At 40.1% G+C, this 20,006-nt stretch overlaps 2 protein-coding genes across 18 annotated transcripts in view; one reads left to right on the forward strand and one right to left on the reverse strand.

Annotated features, from left to right (window-relative positions):
- The window catches only part of DYNC1I1 (dynein cytoplasmic 1 intermediate chain 1), a 495,519-nt gene that overhangs the window by 453,803 nt on the left and 21,710 nt on the right, over positions 1-20,006 (forward strand). For 16 of the 17 annotated variants that reach the window (XM_055085000.1, XM_055084998.1, XM_055085008.1 and 13 more), the window contains one exon: positions 16,336-16,476. In XM_055085000.1, the coding sequence (XP_054940975.1) occupies positions 16,336-16,476 (141 nt within the window). Of the gene's footprint in view, positions 1-11,071; positions 11,161-16,335; positions 16,477-20,006 lie in introns of those variants that run through there. The other variant, XM_055085010.1, reaches the window with a different exon arrangement.
- The window catches only part of SLC25A13 (solute carrier family 25 member 13), a 262,700-nt gene continuing 256,202 nt past the window's right edge, over positions 13,509-20,006 (reverse strand). The window contains exon 22 of the transcript XR_008617418.1: positions 13,509-14,875. The gene's annotated coding sequence lies outside the window, so the exon portion shown is untranslated. The remainder of the gene's footprint in view (positions 14,876-20,006) is intronic.

Below are 20,006 nucleotides of genomic sequence, written 5' to 3' on the forward strand. Positions count from 1 at the left end.
TTCTTTTTTATGGCTGAGTAATATTCCATTGTATATATACACCACATCTTCTCTATCCATTCCTCTGTCGATGGACATTTAGGTTGCTCCCATATCCTGGCTATTATATATAGTGCTGCAGTGAACATTGGGGTGCATGTATCTTTTTGAATTATGGCTTATTCTGGATATATGCCCAGGAGTGGGATTGCTGGATCATATGGTAGCTCTATTTTCAGTTTTTTGAGGAACCTCCCTACTGTTCTCCATAGTGGCTGTACCAATTTGCATTCCCACGAGCAGTGTAGAAGGGTTCCCCTTCCTCCACACCCTCTCCAGCATTTATTGTTTGTAGACTTTTTGACGATGGCCATTCTGACCAGTGTGAGGTGATACCTCATTGTAGTTTTGATTTATATTTCTCTAATGATTAGTGATGTTGAGCATCATGTCATGTGCCTCTTGGCCCTCTGTATGTCTTCTTTAGAGAAATGTCTGTTTAGATCTTCCACCCATTTTTTTTTTTTTTTTTTTTTTTTGGTGGTATGCGGGCCTCCCTCTGCTGCGGCCCCATTTTTTGATTGTGTTGTTTGTTGTTTTGATATTGAGCTGCATGAGTTGTTTGTATAGCCCTTGTTTGTCGTTCTTTCTCCAGCAATAGAAAGCAGCAGCGTGAGTAAAGGCTTGCAGGGCAGAAGGGTTCCAGTGTGCAGCGGGGATTGTGAACCCAGCCAAGTGGCTGGAGCAGAGGGTTTTGATTAGGGGACGAGGGGGAAAGCACATTTGGAACGCGTGGTCCTGCCATTTCAGCACTGATCTGCCCCAGTGGGATCAGATGGTGGTATTCATAGCCCCGGACTGTCTTGTTAGAGCCCTGGCTCTGGGATCCGTGGCGTTGAGGTACTTTCTTTATGTAGCTATTTGTACTGAGCCTGTCACTAGCTCAGCAGGAGGTAAAAATTACTTGACAGTCTCTCCTGGCTCTCACCCATCCAAAGCGTGAGGGAGAGTAGGGGGTGTCAGAGTGGGTGGGCATTGGGGAGAGAGAGTCCTTAAGAGCTGAAGCGTTCAGTGAGGGAGAGTGAAGGGCATTGAGAGGCTTACCCACATTCTGGGGCACCCATGCCAGGCAAGCAGCCCCACCCCACCGTGGGGTCCTTGTGCCCTGCACACCCCCATAGTTGACCTTCAATCCAAAGTGTTTGGTTCCCTATGGAAATCTCTCTCTCTCCTCTCTCTCTCTCTTTCAATTTCTCTCTATCTCATTTTTTGCACACACGCACAATTTTTATCAAAAAACACTTTGGAATTTAAACTCTCAGCTAAGGATCCTTTTCCTAAACAAAAAGCTACAATTTAATACATTTCTATTGGTTCCCTATTACATAGCAAACAGGAACCACTCGCCGTATGCAGTACAATCGTTTAAGCCCATTTGACTTCTAAAGGCGAGGACGATAACATTTTGGATTTCATTTTTGTTTGTCCTATAAGAGTATTGAGTTTTGGCCCAAACCCCAGGCCCTGGATGAATGTGCTTCAGACCTCACTTTTTGTCAGGAGGCCAAGTGGACTTGGGAGAGAGGGTGGAGCTGTCTGTTCAGACATGATTTTTAGTTTTACCCTTTGCCTTTGGAGCCAGGGCCCTGGCCCGCATCCAGCGCACGAAGAGAAGATTATGGTATTTTCTAGGTAATTTTAAGGAGCACAAACCCAAAGTAAAGTCAGGTGGTTTCAAGTCTGCACTGAATTTTTCATGTTAAGGATTTGTCCTGATTCGGGTTTTCAGCAGAGCTGTATTTTAAATGATGAAGGGAACTATATTCTTCTGGAGACAGGCATGTTTTGGTTGTTTGCTAATGACCTCTGGTTTTGCTTATGGGGAGTTTTGTTAACAAATGGAAATGTAGCAAAATAAAACACTCTTTCGTACTTTCTTTTTTTGCTTCCTTTTCCTTCTTTCTTAAACAATGGGAACGCTTGCAATAAGCTGTCAAAACCAGGCTATAGATATTAGTTATTGTAGCATCATTAATACTGTGTAAAAATAAATGAGTCACTTTGGCAGTCAGACACATTCTTGTGATCTCCTGTCGGTGCTTTTAAACAGAGCCTTCCCCTGCTGTTTGATAGATCCTATTGTTAAGAGAAGAGGCTGTAGAGATGTATTCAAAAATTCTTTGAAACTTCTCCAGCCTCAGGAACCCATTCAGCAGGAATTAGCCTTTAAGGAGGCTGATAAGGAGAGCTCGGCAGGGGCCTGCCTGCTCTGGAGGTGAAAGGTTAACCCCAGGCCCTGGGTAAGAGGGCTCCGCTTTTGGACCCATGTCGTGCTCAGCTTACCCTGACTGCTTGCCTCGCCTTTTCCTGCCCTCTCACCCCATCCCCACCTCACCCTCCAGCTACCTTTTCTAAAAGAAAGGGACTTCAAGATGGAGCCTGCAGAGGGTGACAAAATTAAACCACAGTAAACTCTCATCTCAAGCACAGCAGACTTTGTTTCAGGGGGGAAAACAGCTCCCTATCCAGGCAAAAGTGACTGACTGAATCAGGCAGAATTTGTCATTTCTGGTTCACGTTCAGTTGGGTCCCTGCAGTGGTTGGGCACGTTGGTATCGAGGCAGCATGGAGTTTTCCACTCTGCGTCCTCAGTTGTCCCAGTTGTCGCAACAACATTGCAGAACTAGAGGTGTGAAGTAAAGCGAAGTTGAAAATTAAAAAGAGGCTCTGCTGCCTCCAGAGAGGCTTTATATTCACCACAGGCCCTTTCCAGTGGAAGACACAGTAAAGCACAAAAGACTGCAAAAGAAACAGCATTCTGCCTTGCGCTCTTGGGGGCAATTCCATAAATGCAGAATCATAGGGTAAATGTGCCCATGTGGGTGTACATTAGAAGCCAAGGAAAAATGAGAGCCTTCCTTCTCTTTTCCTTTGAGAGCTATATTAGTTTGCTAGGGCTGCCATCACAAAGTATCATAGATGGGGTGGTTTCAACAACAGAAATTTATTTCCTCACCGTTTTGGAGACTAGAAGTCCAAGATCAAGCTATTGACAGGGTTGATTTCTTCTGAGGCCTCGCTCCTTGGCTTGCAGATGGCCGTGTTCTCCCTATGTTTTCCCTCTGTGCATATTTGTATCCGAATCTCCTCTTCTTAAAAGGACACCAGTCATATTGGATTAGAGTCCACCCATATGACCTCATTTAACCTGAATAACCTCTTTAAGGAGGCTATATCAAAATAGTCACATTCTGAGGTACTGGGGGTTAGAACTTCAATGTATGACTTTTGGGGCCAACACAATTCAGCCTATAACAAAAACTAAGGTTATTTCATTATCACAGTTGACCCTTGGTTATGGACAAAGAAGTTAACAATAATGAGCTTTTCTTGAGGTTCTTCCACACACACACCACCCCTAGTGCCTGAAGGGCTCCAATCCCTCCAAGGCTGGCTCCCAGGGGCAGCAAAGCCCTGAAGGACCCGTGGATATTGAGGGAAAGTTGCAGGAACAGTTGATGCATTATGGTTAATGTGAGAAGTAAGTGTGTTTGTTTGTTTGTTTGGGGGTTTGTTTTTTTTTTGCTTCCTGCAGGACTTTAATACATTTAATTTCCAATTGCTGGCATTTGTGAATGTGATTTTTGCATGAAAATCATGGACTTATATTAATAGATTCATCTTTAAATGCCTGGATTTATAGCATAGAAGCTTCTTCCACAGTTCAGAAGTAACATCAGAAGTAGTTATCTCTGCAGTTTTTTTAAATTAATTTTTATTGGAGTATAGTTGATTTATAATGTGTTTTTGCTGTACAGCAAAGTGAATAAGTTATACATATATCCACTCTTTTTTAGATTCTTTTCCCATATGGTCATTACAGAGTATTGAGTAGAGTTCCATGTGCTATACGGTAGGTCCTTATTAGTTATCTATTTTATATATAGTAGTGTGTATATGTCAATCCCAATCTCCCAATTTATCTCTAGGCCCCCCCTTTCCCCCTTGGTAAACATAAGTTTGTTTGCTACATCTGTGACTCTATTTCTGTTTTGTAAATAAGTTCATTTGTACCCCTTTTTTAGATTCCACATATAAGTGATATCATATGATATTTGTCTTTCTCTGTCTGACTGACTTCACTCAGTATGACAATCTCTAGGTCCATCCATGTTGCTGAAATGGCATTATTTCGTTCTTTTTTATGGCTGAGTAATATTCCATTGTATATATGTATCACATCTTCTTTATCTATTCCTCTGTCAGTGGACATTTAGGTTGCTTCCATGTCTTGGCTATTGTAAATAGTGCTGCAATAACATTGGTGTGCATGTATCCTTTCGAATTATGGTTTTCTCTGGATATATGCCCAGGAGTGGGATTGTTGGATCATATGGTAGCTCTGTAGAGAAGTAAGTTTGTTGATGCTGAATCCAAAGACCTGTTTCATCATTATCACCATGTTCAGAATACGTTTATTAACTGGTGCAGGATATCTAGTCGCTGTGTGGTGCTGATTTGGATTCAGGCTTCCTTATGGTCAGTACAGCATTCTCTTGTTTTCAGGCATCACTCTTCTTCTCCAAATAAACATGTAAGGATATTCCATGAAAAAGTATGTTAATCTCCTTCTCAAATCAATATCTCTCTCTTTCTCTTCCTCTTTTCCTCTCTCTCTCACACACACACAAACACACACACCAATTGAAATGTGTGTATGTGTTAAAAAGAATCTCAGGTACATACTAATATTTTATGTCCCAGGATAAGTTTTGTTTTTAATGAGATAAAATTCATCAGACATTCAATTCCCAATACCCTGTTCCTATAATACACAGGAAGGCCTGACTAGATTTCCTACTGTCCAAGCCTAATTTTTTATTACTCTTTTTCATATCACCTTCCTCCACAAAAACAGACCCCTATGTCTGGTTTGTTGCCAATGGTTTACAAACATGCTGAAACCTTTGCCATGACTGGGTAGTCTTCATCAGAGATTACATTTAAGGTAGCAGAGTGGGGGGAAAGGTTCAAACCAAAGCAGCATGCTAGAATAAGAGCCTAAGGAGGATGCTGAGTCAAAAACCCTTCAGGAAAAGTGGAGGTTCAGCCCTGGGGAGACTAAGAAAGAATCATAAGCCCAAAGAATCAGGGGAAAGTTCAAGGCTCTGCTCAGGGGTGTCAGGCAGAGATGGGACTGCACCCAGATGCTGCCTGCTTCAGCATCCACTTTCAGTGCATCTTGTCTGCCTCAGGATGCAGTGTTTGCCAGGCTCAATGCCAAGTGTGAGATATAAAGCCACATAAGAGATTGTCCAAAATGTCAAGGATGTTACATCAAAATGGCAAGTAGGTGGTCTTAAGAAATAAAGAAGGCGGACCTAGATACAAACACCAGTAATATTAGGATCCTCTTAGAGATTTGTGGTTTGTGATTGGATGGGTTGGCTTAAAGTATCACAGGCGTGTCCGAAAATTTTTCTTTTTTAAAAAAATTAATTAATTAAATTTTGGCTGCGTTGGATCTTCATTGCTGCGTGCGGGCTTTCTCTAGTTGCAGTGAGCGGGGGCTACTCTAAGTTGCGGCGCGCGGGCTTCTCACTGCGGAGGATTCTCTTCTTGCAGAGCACGGGCTCTAGGTGCGTGGGCTTCAGTAGTTGTGGCTCACGGGCTCAGCAGTTGTGGCTCACAGGCTCTAGAGCGCAGGCTCAGCAGTTGTGGTGCACGGGCTTAGTCGCTCCACGGCATGTGGGATCTTCCCGGACCAGGGCTCGAACCTGTGTCCTCTGCATTGGCAGGTGAATTCTTAACCACTGCGCCACCAGGGAAGTCCCGGCATGTCCGAAAATTTGGATTAGCTTGCCAAACCACTTGAAGAGCCAACATGCGTCCAGAGCAACCACTGCCATATTTCCCAGCCACTCCTCAACCTACCCTCTTAGCCTTTTGACACTTCTCTCTCCGAGACCGTTGGTAAACCCCTAATTCCAAGTGTGCTGGCTTCTTTTTAGTGCTCATCTTGTATCATACTGTCTGCTACTCATTCTTGCAGCACTCTCTCCTCTCCCTCAGCGCTTCTCGTGAATGATTCTTTGGCACAGGCTTCAAGCTTGCCCCTCTTTCACTTCCAGACCTACATTTCGACTGCCAGCTTAACCTAAGTGTCATCTCCAGAGACTCAAATGTACCATGTTTAAAATACAAATCAGATCTTCCTCCCCTACTCTGCTGCTGCTTCTCTTTTCTATCATAGAAAAGCTGAAAACCCTTGCATGAATGCTAGACATCTCTGAACCTGTTTAGCACATAGCACAATGCTCTGCACATTTATCAGTACATATTTAATAAATGAGTAGCTTATTGCATTAAAAAGTCTTAACTCTATACTCAAGACCATTCATAACATGTCCTTACCTCCGACTCTATCCAAACCAAAATTATTGCCTATTATTTCCTATTATTCCTTAGGACAAATCCTCAGAGTCCACTGGGCTGTCCCCACTTCTCACCTTCCACCTGGGAATTCCATGCTGATGTCCACAGCCAGGTCTTTGTATGCTTTGCTTCTCCCCCACCCCTCCCAACAGACTGGCTTCCTTACCATCTGTCAAAGTCTATGCATCTTTCAAGGCCGGTCCCATCACCTGTCCTAGATAATACCTTCCTTGACCACATCAGACTAAGGTAACCACCAACATGCCATCCCCCCAGTCTCCGAATTCCTCTGGCACCTAACATCTGTACCACAGAATTTAGCACCTGGCTACCTACTTGTTCGCTTTCTTTGGTATAAACAAACCAGAAAGCCAGTCTCTTTTCCAGGGATTCACAGACATGGTAAAATCCTCCTTGAGTTTTTCCCAAGAATGTGTCTTTGAGGAGGAATTTATATTCTTTCTTTCTTCATATGGGGAAATCTACGTACCTCCTGTGACACGATGTGTTTTCCCCTTTGTCTTAGTTATCAGGAAATTTAGAGCTGATTCATCACCAGATTGTAATCATCAGGCTTCTAGTGTTAGCTATCTATTCTATCTGCCTCTGTTGTGTGTTTATTCTTAATTTTGCAGTATATTTAACTTGTAAGACAACATAAGTCCTTTTGGAACAAAACGAGAAAATAGACTCCCAAGTAAACAATTTCTTCTTATTATTTCATAATTTTCATTTTCCTACCTGAATTTCAAGTCCTTATGAACAGTCAGATCTTGTATTTCTATTGATTTCTCAAAGTAGGAAGCATATGGTAGGTCCTCAATTAATCATTGTTGATGAATCAATACTTTTGGATATCCTAAGTGAAATAACGTACTTTGTTAAGGTAGGTTAGATTATTTTAAACTGTGTTGGAAACACGTCCTAAAAATTACGTAATTCTAACAAAGGGCCCTGAGTATATCTATTTCTGCTAGCATTTTGCTAAATGTTTAAAATATCAGAAGAAGGAAAACACAATAAAAATCAAAAGTTAAAGATTTGGCTATTACAGTATCTAAGCATAACACTTAACACAAGCAAGAAGATGAATGAAATCAATAGTTTACTGCCATTAACACTGACCGATGACAGAGTGCATTTTTTCCCACAAGCCCAAAGCCCTGCTAGCTGCCTCTGTGGTAAACAAGACATTCAGGTGGTGTCTGACTTATTTTTTCTTCCCTTATCCTCATTTTCACTCCCCCTTCCTAACATAAGGTAGCAAACATTAAAATCGGCTTTCAATAAACTACCTGTGCCAGTCATCAGATTCTTTTCTTCCCTTTTCTTTTTTTTGGCGGGGGCTGGCGGGGAAGAAGGGGGTTCCTGTTTTAAGCTCACCCAGGGAGAATACTTTAACTTTGAAAGAAACCACAAGAATGTAATCATCAAGTCACAGCCAGACTTAGCCTGTGTTCATACTTCCTGTCCTTTTACCCCTGCCCCAACCTGAGCCGCCCCCCACTACCCTGCCAAACATTCACCCACCAACACATAACTATAGCTGTTAAATATTTATACAGCCATGTGTGAATAATCCATATAAGTGCAAACACTTTCGAGACTTAAAATTCACCCAGCTGACTGGGCTTTATTGTTGTGCGAAAAGGGCTTGCTGAATCCTTTCTTTTGCTCTTTTAACCAGAGCGGAAATGTTTGCCTTTTCATTTCACGGATATGCCACGTGAGTTGCCTTCCCTGGCCTTCTCCTTCTAGGCACTAATGTTTGAAGAGAGAATGAGAATACAAATAACAGATACAACTATCTACACAGTTATGAGATTCAAAGATACCTCCACCCCCGCCTCCTGATCTAACCCGCATGTCATGTCTGATGTTGGAAGATAAATTAAAACTCACCTCTATTCCCCAAAGTAGCTGTGTTTGGATCAGACCAATGTAGGTCCATCTTGGGCAGCCTCACATGACCTCTTAGCCTTGCAAATCATCCAGGGTTCATAATTAACACTAGGTTATGTTACCATGCCCACCTTTAGTATCCTGAATCACCTCACCTCATGCTTAGCTGGTGTTTCCATTTTGAACAGAAGTTAATTTCAGTTTGGTTTAGGCAAAATAAAATAAGGTAAGCAAATCTGTTGCAAAGTGGGAAGCATATCAAATGTGTTCCACGTCTGAACTGAATGTTTTGAACTTCTGCTATGTGGGATTCTCTGTGCCAGTTCTCTCCACCGTTAAAATAAACACAACTGTCAGCTATCCTACTCCTGAATATAATATAAAAGGTACATTGCATTTAACACCAGGAGACACAGGGGTGCAGACCCACAAAAAACTTGCCTTGACCCTTTGAAAATGTGCCCTTCACATGTATGTAGGACACATATATGACAATTGAATGTATATGATATACATTCGATTGTTGAGCAAGTAGAATGAAATATTTAATTACTTAGACAATTTTACCATTAGATTTTTTTTTTTTTTTTTTTTTTTTTTGCGGTATGTGGGCCTCTCACTGTTGTGGCCTCTCCCGTTGCGGAGCACAGGCTCCGGACGCGCGGGCTCAGCGGCCATGGCTCACGGGCCCAGCCGCTCCGCGGCACTTGGGATCTTCCCGGACCAGGGCACGAACCCGTGTCCCCTGCATCGGTAGGCGGACTCTCAACCACTGCGCCACCAGGGAAGCCCACCATTAGATTTTAAACCTGGGTATTTGAGTATGTGACTTCTTGAAAAGAAATGAAATTTGTACAGCAGGTTCTTATTAGTTATCCATTTTATACATATTAGTGTATATAAAATTCAAAAATTCAAAAAAAAAAGAAATGAAATTTGTCTAAATGTTATGTTTACGAAATGTAGTGCAACCACTAATGTCAGATTAGCTCTGAGAACTGGCAAGTGTTTACCCGGGGAATTTAGACATAAGTTATGAAGGGAGAATCAAGGTGTAATCCATGGATCTAGGTTTATAACTTTATCGTTTTAAATTTTTAAGAATTATATGTTTGTAAATTTATATATATATGTATATAATTTATAAATATATATTAAATATAAATGTATTTACAATGGGGAGAGAGTTTATAAGCCAGATGCTAGGGTGGATGGAGGTGGACAGTTTAAGGACCAGAGTGGAAATATTCTGCCACTTAATCTACCCACTAATAAAATGCAGTTGTGCAGTTTAACCCGCAATAGGAACAAATAAATAAACAAAGCTGCTTAAACCTGCAAATATGTCTATACTGGCTCCGCCTTCTAACTTTTCAGGGCACAGCTACAACCACACTTCTAGCTGCTTCTAGGTCCAGCCCTAGGTCATCCCCCTACACCGGCTACTCCTTCACACCAGCCTCCATCCCGTCCTGCCTGCCTCCTAATACAGGCTCTCGTCCACCTGAACATTATCTTCATATCGAATGTTTCTTTTTCTAACTAACATCATGTTGCATATGCAACCACTCGGCCATGGTAGGAGTAGAATTGGGGCAGCAGTAACCAAAGAGGGGCTCTTCTGAGCTTGCTTGCTTCCTTCTACAGCCACAGAGTCTGTCAGAGAGAGACGGTCAGTCCAGAGGATGGCCACCCACATGGTACCAATGAGCCAACTGTCGAGTGACCGTCTCTGCCCTGCCTCGACTCAAATAAGCCCGGAGGCAGAACTTACCAAAAGAGCCCTAGCAGCTGAGGTGAATGCAAACAGCTCAATTCAGAAGAGCACCCCTGCTTGCTGAGTGTCTTCACAAGGATTCTGTACAGATTTGTTTCACTAAAATGCCTGTTTTAAAGGAGAACCTTTAGGTGGAGCTGATATGCATAAAACTCGTGCCAGTGTGGGGAAATACTCCTTTTATGAATGAGGGAGGCAAAGCTGGTAGCTTTTTCCGTGGCTTTAAACACTCAAATACTAGTCAGAACCTGTGAATATGTATACATTCTTTTACATGGATTTATCCTCTTTATTGGTGGCGCCTCCTGGATTAGAAGGATTCTTCCATGCAAATAAGCCATAGAGGAAGGTAGTGCAGCAAAGAACACCTTTTATGTGGCTTCAGTACTTATTTAGCAAAACTTCTACATTTATAGAGAGGCAAATGCTAAATTCCTGGATTTCTATAACCTTCTTTGTAATTCTTTTAACTAATTCAAGTTAAAGTCCTTAAATGTATTTTTGGTTAATGTACACAAACAACAAACAGACCCACTGTACATCGTCTGTTAAGAATAGCTCACCCAAAGTGTTTATGCCTGATTTTGAATTTCTGACCATGGTAGAAGCAGGTAAAGATATGATTTGGGTATCTTGAGTATTGTTACAATATTAGCCACAGAAATTAAGATAAATACAGGATACTTTGTGCTTTAGAAAGACACTACATTAAGTTGCAAATAATGTTTTCCAGCCATAGTACCAAAATCGCAACACTTCTTTTGGGCCAAGAAAGTTGGTGGTTTGGTTTGGTTTGGTTTGTGAGTTTGGGTTTGTTTGTTTGTTTAAGCACTTTCTTTTTATGGTAGAAGCATCCATTTTTGTGTGAGCTTGAAGTTTGGGGGTCCTTTGGTGGTTTTTTAAAAAGTGATATTGTGGTCTCACATTTTAATGTTTCCTGGAAGAACTAGCTGGCTATTTATTTTAATTACTTCACAGGAACCCACATGACAATTTTTGAAGGACATTTTCTTATTACTCATTGTTTAGTATTTTGGTCATCATTTTTCCCCCAACAAGATATAGTTTTCAAGGTAAGATTCCATTTGTTTTCCTTTTATTTCAGAATAAAAATATAGAAATTCTACTGTTAGTTGTCCACCCTGACCTACCCATGAAATACCCCCTTCCTCACTCCCCCCTCACCAAAAGAAAGGTTCATGGTTTGGGCAGGCATTTCTAAGTTGGCTTTGAGAGCTAATCATTTACAGGCAAATGCAACCTCAAGAACCACAGTGTTTGGAGGTGTTAGGAGGCATTTTAACACAAATCTTCTTATTCACCAACCTGCAAAAAACTAAAGCCCATTAGGATGCCTTGAGCTGCCTGATAGGAGGAAAAAAAAATCATGTGGAGGAAAATAAAACAAACACTATATTCCCTGGATGTGACTTTGGTACATTTCTAACGTCAGAAATAGAAATTCACCTCTCATGAAATCATTTTACAGTTAACTGATTGGAAAAATACGCAGCTCTAGTCATTGTCAGAAGTATACTTATAAAATCAAAGCTCAATCCAGAGATCGTCTTTATTGTAAAACGTTGATGGATGTTGTAACTGTTCATTTTTGAACAGAGTTCACTACCTGCCTCTCTTATGTAAATTTAATATTCTTTACCCCTTCTCTGGTCAAATAGGAGGTCTTTTATTACTTTTATTATTTCAATTTTTTCTCACTGAAAACTACCCTCGTACATCTTTGTGTATTTTGGTGAAATACAAAGTAAAAAAGAATCACTATGATATGAATTCCAGAGAACATCAAGGAAGATGGCTTTAATTATAATACTTAGTTTTGAATAACTCTTTGTTAAACTTTCACATGCTTTATTCCACTCAGCCCTTACCACAGAACAGTCATAGAATCACAAAGCCAGTGGGAACCCTTGAGGTCAGTTGCTCTAGCTTTCCATCTTACAGATGAAAAATAAACCTCAGATCCAAGAATGTTAAGTTAAATTTCCCAAGGTCTGTAGTTTTTCCACTTTCTCCTACTTCCTTTCATATTCCATACTCCCTGTGTTATCCCCATCTATCAGATGAGTCCCTCACCTAAAGTCGTATAGACATTCAGTGAACTTGAACCCGGATCTTTGCCTCTTAGCATCATTTTATTCTGCTCTCTAATGCATGGCCTGCTTTAATCTCTGCTGGCTAAAGGCCTATTTCCATCCTGTTTCCTAGTTTTCAGGAGAGAAAGACTTCTGTTAGTGTCACAAGGTGCTGAGGATACCTGGAATTGTATGGGTAACATCTTCAGGATTATTAATAACCGATTCAGGAAATGAAACATTGTGCATGTGATATTTTTGAACTCTTTCTACAAGTTACACAGTGTGTGCTTAGTAAGTATTGGTTGAATTGACGGGGACAGCAAAGTGGAGAGGTAACAGATCTTTTGCTCTTTCTGTAAAGACCGAAGACCTTCACTGTGTTTCATAGAGGACCACACGGTTCCAGCATATAGAGGATGTGCTTAACGGCTAGAAAAACCAGAGAACCAAATCCAACACCACCACTTACAACCTTCGTGGCCTTGGGAAAGTTACTAACTTTCCTGAACTATAATTTTCTCTTCTGTAAATACCATCTACCTTACAGAGATTTTATGCGGATTAAATTAGACAATGTGTGTAAAGAGTCAGGCACACGCAAGCACCCAATAATGTACCCTTTCCTGCCCTTCAAGTCTGTCTGGGAGGTGACTGGTAGCCTGCTTCTCCGCTCCGTCTGAGAATCAGGGCATTAAAATCACACTGGTCGGTGTCTGGCTATTTTAACATTTTGGCACAGTTCTGGAAACCCGTCTAAAACACAGGGCATCACAGCTTTATTTCATTGGCATGTGTCACACATGCCATAGTCTGCGTTACAAGGCAGTTTTCCTTTTTGTCCTCTAACGGGTCTCTGATACCAAACAGGGCATCAGAAAAGAGAACACGCAAGTGAAGGGGTTTGTGTCTAGTGAAATTTGATTGTCTTAAAAAACGCTTTCTACAGTAACACATAGTGGAATGATATTTAATTTACTAAATGGCCTTGAGTATTTTGCAGGGTTAATATTTAAAATCACCGAGCTTCTGTATCTTAATATATATAAATGATATTATAGGATCCTCCTCAAAAATCATTGGTCACATTTGCCCCTACACTCTCCACCCTTTCAAAACTTGTAGTGTTTTAAAATCGGTGATAATGCAATAGCAAGCTTTAACAACTTTGTAGATACAAACATTTTTCAAAATTCAAAAACAGAACCTTTAGACCCTAATGCTTTTGATATATTTTGTTAATATTTCATGATATATATGTAAATTATGAAAAGTTTTATATTAAGTGTTTGAGACAAATTTTCAATGAGGTTTTCCGCTTACCCTTTGAGTCCTAAATAAGATAGAATGGAAAACTCCTCTATTGAAAAAACTGCACTTAATATTCAGAATAGCACTGCTTACTATCGTGAGAGTGGCATTAGCTTATGCCTATAGCATGTGCCGTTCTAAACGTGGGAACTGTTGCTTCATAGATGTCGGTCCCCTTGGTACCCTAAAAATGCCTTCAATCTCGACCAAGACTTCTTCATCCTGTGAATTTATCAAGGTTAGAACAAAGCCTTTGAAATATAAATCCTTCTCTCTGCCCCAAACATGCACAATCTGTAGCTTAGAGTTACTTGCACAGTGACTTCCGTCTTGGAGGTGGGAGGTGATAAGGAAGCTGAAGAAAACCTAGGGAATAATAGCATTTCAATACAATACTGTTAAACATGAGAAAATTGGTTTTTGGTAAGATGAACAAAGCAGTTATTTCCAGATGTTTAGAAAGTAAAATCTCCAGGATATACTAGAGTTTTGACCAAGTTTCTTCAAAAGGAAGACACCAAAAGAAAAAAGGAAAGAAATAACACTAGAGGATTAGCAGCAAAATTTGAGAGAATTAACATATTGAATAATATCAGCTCCTTAGAAGATGACTGTTTAAAGCTAGATGGTTTTCTAATTGATCAAAGCAAGGACTGAAGATGAGTTATGTGTTTATTGAATGTATGTGTGCATCTATGTCTAGACCTCTATGTGCTCAGTTATACTATCAGCTGGGTTATTAAGAGAAGATACTGAGAACTGACTTTTTAAAGCATGTGTAAGTCTTTTCTACTCTTTGATTTTAAGAAAAATGTGTTACTCATATTCTCTAACAAATAGTGACTAGCTAGCTACAAAATCAAGAATTTGGGGCAGGAATAATCTTCTACGAAGACTTAGAATTTAATATTCACAAGTAGTCAGTGAAGGAGCAGCTACTCCACCCTGCCTTTTTTATATTAATAAGAAAAAAAGATGATATAATCATATTAATTTAAGGTCATTGGGTATTCAGATTTGCTGAAGAAGGTAGTTTGAATCACCTCGTCCAAGCAGTGAGAGGAAGATAAAAAGCTACATAAATAGCAAATAGGCAGATAATCTTAGCTTCAAATTACAGTGCACATATGGGATATAATGAACTTCTTGGCATAAAAGAGGTATAGGGTATTAAAATACAAAACTTATAGGCTAAATGTCCATTTAATTCTTTTTGAGATCTCAATGTCACATGCTCGTTTTAGGTACTTCTTAAACTAAAAATAAGACCTCACACACCACCTGCCCCACACATACAATGTCCCATCTAAAATCTTCCGTTGCTTTAATAGTCTTACAGTTGTGTTCACGTCTCAGCAACGCCAAAGCAAGATAATTCCTGGAAAGAGAAATCACGTATAGTCACTACCTTAACAAATTTTTGCATTAGGTTTAGGCTGTGGGAGTTTTATTGTCTTCCCATGATTTTTCTCACCTTGATTTCAGCACACGCATTTTGTGAATTTTATTTTCACTCACAGTACATTTGGGGAGTTAGCTCGAATATTTGGAGCTGATTCCCCACAGATACATTCTTTGAACATTTTCTGCAGGAAGTATTTGATTGTTCATATTTTATGTTACCGTTTTTTGATCTTATTACTCTGGCCTGTACAGGCATTCAGCTGAACCCATGAAAGGAGTACAGACAGCTGACTGGATGAAGAAGACATTGGGGGAAAAAACTCCCATTGTTTAGATTTCTGTCAGAGGATATAAGAATGCTTAATTTCTTTTATCTCTAGGGCTTTCATTATCATTTAAATTTCATTTTACATTAATTGATCAGGGATTAGTAAAGCCATTATGCAGAAATTAGAATAAGACAAGCCAGATGGAATGAATAATTCATGAAGTCTAATTACGTTTTATTTCTGGTGTACTTTCAAACTTGCCTCTGACTTCTGTGCTATTTTGATGTGACAATATTCACAGGAAATCAAGAGTGCCATTTTAATTTATTGTATCCCTCCGAAGGGGAAGCATTTGTATGCAGTAGGGGTGTGCTGGTGCATTTTCCCCCAAAACACCGATTTCAGGGCTCTTAGAAATACTGAGTAGTCTAGAAAACGTGGTCCGCCTCCTACGAAGGTTCAGGGGCATTGCATTGAGCCCCGCCAGTCCACCTGATTTGGGTGAACTGACCCTGGAGAGAGAGACCAGAGACTCAGAACCGCGAGATTTTTCACCTCCCAGAAGAGCTACAAATCCCTTTAAAATATGTATCCCCATCCCCGCCGCAGAGGAGCCATTAAAGTATAAATTTGGCCTCGAGTTGGATTGGAAGCAGAGTTGCAGCTACAGAAAATGACCGCGAGGTGGCAGGCGTTGCCTTCAATGCCAAGGGTTCTGGGTCTCCGGGACCGCCGGGGCTTCCAGAGCCTTCCCCGCGGGTCTGATCCCGGCAGGCAGAGCACGCCTGGGTTCGGGCCCTGAGCGACTCGCAGAGCGTAGCCCGGCGAGAACTCCGAGCTCCTGGGCAGCCCCGGCCACCTGTGTGGAATGTCTCGCACGACTGTGTCTGAAACCGCCTTCCCCCGCCCGTCCCAGCCCCCAGCCCCCAGCCCATAGCCCCTTAAGAGTCCCTCCCCGCCTCCCCCGCCCCCCTCCCCCCACCGTATTTACTTATGCCAGTGGACAGTTCTAGTAACATTAAAGCTGCGGTCCACCTTCTCGAGGACTTTCATCTCGGGAAGTTTTATGACACTTTGTGAATGTGCAAAGTTTTTAATTAGGCTCGCTAGACAGCCCGAGGCAGCCGCAGCGCCACAAAGTCTTCACGGTCTCTCTGCTTTACAGCACAACAAGCCGCTCTACTCCTTTGAAGACAATGCAGACTATGTGTACGATGTCATGTGGTCCCCCGTGCATCCCGCGCTCTTTGCCTGCGTGGACGGGATGGGGCGCTTGGACCTCTGGAACCTCAACAATGACACCGAGGTGAGCGGCGGCGCAGGCGCCGGGCCGGGCGGGCTGGGAGGGGGGCGCCGTCGGCCTCTCTCTGTCTCCCCCTCTCTCTGAAATGGCCTTTTTTGGACAGACCCTCCAATTGCAGCTGGGCTGCCGACCCCCCATTCTCCGCTGCCGTGCAGGGTATTGGCAGATGCGTTGGCCCCAAATCATTTAATCTCACTTCATCCCTAAACCGTGGCGGAATCTTGGACAATTGACGACCCTTCTCTGCAAAGAGCAAAACCATACGTGTTCACGCCTTTTACTGCGGGAAAGGACACTCGGGCATATTTCAGGGTGTTGAAATAACTCTATTGGCAAACACTTGGAAAAGTAAGCTTTTGTGGACTTTGACTTGAGATGGGGCTTTTTAAAAGGGCTGTTTGCCAGTGTTTGCTACTTGCACAATTTCTGTTTTAAATCCATAAAAGATGATTCTCTTGACTGTTTATGTTTAGATCTATTCTCCATTTGAAATTTACAAGGTGAATAATCCTTGACTAAGATACCAAACTCACAGACAGACTTTTATAAGTTTCTAACTCTGAACATGTATGTTAAACTCAGTATATTTTTAATGAGATTTTAACATGTCACATTTAGAGTCCTTCACAAGTGAAAAATTTTCTCAAAAAGCAATTAACAATAAGGAAATAGTCTTTTTAAAAATTTTGCTATATAAATGTTTTAAAAATTATGCCACGTATATTTTTGCTTTTTTACACTTTCTCAAAATTATTGAGGTGCTAATTCAGGTAGCAGAGTTTTTGGTTGGGTTTTTTAAAAAAACGTGAATATTAAATGTCCTTCAGTTTAATACAATAAAATGGTCTCGTCGTCATCTCCTGGTCTGTGATTCAGGGCAGCTCTCCATCAATAAGAATGGACAGGTAAGAAGAACAAGTGCTGAAAACTACATGTCAAGTGGAGAACGAGAGAGAGGTCTTTTGAAGTGTTCTGAGCAGGAAACAGCTCAGCCTTTTTAATTAGGAAGCCTACAGCTGGAGGATGTGAGGAGGAACGGGCTCCCCTAGTATTTTTTCTGGGAGGGGGCAGGGAAATACCCTTCAGGTGTTATTATTGAGTCATTGTATCTTGCAAGATTATATACACCTAAAACCACTGCCAAATAGTTGTCTTTTTAAAAAACTTTCCATTTACATCTGTTTTTTCCTTTTGGCTACCAGCAGTGTATGACAAGGACAAGAGTTATGTAATGAAGCATCTTTGGAAATAACGGGCATGAATACGTGCAGTGCCCATCATTTCAGATGTTGAAATGTTTATAACATTATTGCTTTTATAGAAAGGTGTTATTACTCTACGATGGAATGGTTTCCCAAAGTCTTTCATCACCGTTGATTAAAATCATATTGTTTCTATCTCCTAGAATAAACTCAATTCACTCTAAACAACCAAAAACACATTTTCCAGTTTGATTTAGGAGACCCAGTCAGAAATCAGATGTAGTAGAAGTGAGTTCAGGTGATACTCAACTATGATGTAATGGAGTGTTCTACCAACTCCATAGTAATTCCTCTGTAACTCTTCTCGTTTAGTTTTGTGTTTTAATCGGCTTTTTAGGTAAAACGAAATTAATATCTCAGCATTGCCAAACGTGTTTTCCCTTCCCTCGCTCTAGGTATCAAGAGACAACCACATAAGTGTTTTATTGCTAATCATTTTAAGAAATTGTTACTTGGCATGCAGATCGTTTAGTTTTGCAGTGATTGTAGTTCTGCGTTCACAATAATAGTAGATTCGTTGAGTCTGATTCAAATCCAGTAATGAACTGAACACTTTTTTAAACCCTCATTTTTGCCTTCTATCAAGTTGAATAAGATTTTTCAAATATTTGTCTGATTAGGAATTAGATTTGTTTTAAAAAAAAAAAAAGAACCTGAAGTCTCAGTGTTTCTTTGTCCTTGTTCAAAATACTGTGCCTTTAAACCAAGTTATTCCAACTGCTCCTATGCAAGGATAGTTCATATTCACCTACTTCAGTGTCACCTCTACACAGTGTAGTAAATTATGTATATACATCCTGTCTTTGCAATTAAAATGATTGAGTCTTTAAAAAAAATATGAAAATATATATGAAACTGAGATACAAGAGTAAGAAAGCCAGAGACAATATATGGATTATTTTCATTATAGATTCATCAATTTCTGAAAGCTCATTACTGGTCAAACTAATAAAATATATTTTTGTCATTTTCTTCATGCATTTGATAATTCTTTTAGCACATGTTACAGGCTGTGATAGCCTTTTTTTTTTAACCACTTATAATATCTATGAAAAGAAGATATTTTTAAATGGTTAAAATATTAATTGTTCCAGTTTGCTACTTTGCTTAATTCCAAATAAATAAAATTCTTTAAAATGTTTTAGGCATAATTTAAAATGTATCAAAAAATCACCTTTTGAGTAATTATTTATTATATTTATATTAAGATTAAATACTTTTTATTCAATTTTTGAGATTGTTCACAGATAAAATCTGATATTAACTAGCGTTAGAGAAAGTAGGATCCTGTATGATCTCTCTAAATTATGGAGTTAAAAGTTAACTGAAACTCTATAACTGAATCGCAGATTTCTTTGCTGAGTAGCACACTAATAATAAAGTGCATTGACAGAATTATGGCCCAAACTAAATTCACATTGTTTTGGCCTTTTAAAAGTTTGGTTAAAAATTCAGTCTCCAGCACTGCACAGCTGGTCCCTTTATTGTAGAAATTGTGTATTAAAAAAATAAATAAATGAGCTGGGGACTTTTAAATTTTTGCTGTCAATTGACAGTGATTTAAGAAGGTAAAAGAATTTTCATTGATTTCAAGATTAAGTTTAAACATAGATTCTTAAATATGATGGAGTTTTTATTGCTATTTTAAAGATAGGTATTGGGTCAGTAATGTCATATAAACAGATGGTTTCAATTCCCTGAATAGCAGAATGCCAGGGGAGGTAAGGCACAGTACATGTGGTGTTTCCATCCTAATAGGACATGTTTATTAGACTCAGGTCTTAAAACAGTGGCATGAGATGATGTTGGTGGCCCTCTTTTTACTATATATTTTTTTCCTTTTTTGTTTTAACATTTACCTTTTTTCATTTTTAATGGGCTGTTGTCATTTCCTATTCAACTTTCTTGTAGAAGGCTTGGAGATCTGATCTATCAGTTATAAACTTCCAACCTTCAAGATGAGTGTTTACACAACTGATGATGAAAAGAGGGGTAGACCCACTAAAATTCTTTTTCCAAATATTAAGGTTCTTGTAACAAATACTGCAGGTTCCATTTCAGCACCTCTGGTTCACTTTAATAATGATTAATATTGTAATTATCAACATTGTCAGATTTCAGGTGTTTATTGAAGGAGATGTAAGGCCTTTTCTACAAGTAAGTGCTACATTCTATCAGGATATCACCCTGAGGACATTTTCAGAGTTATGGAGAACTTCCTACACCTTGGTATTGCTAGGAGGAAGAAAAAAGGTGGGGGGGGGGGAGAAA

The sequence above is a fragment of the Physeter macrocephalus genome, chromosome 5 (assembly GCF_002837175.3).
Source record: "Physeter macrocephalus isolate SW-GA chromosome 5, ASM283717v5, whole genome shotgun sequence".
Classification (NCBI taxonomy): Eukaryota; Metazoa; Chordata; class Mammalia; order Artiodactyla; family Physeteridae; genus Physeter; species Physeter macrocephalus.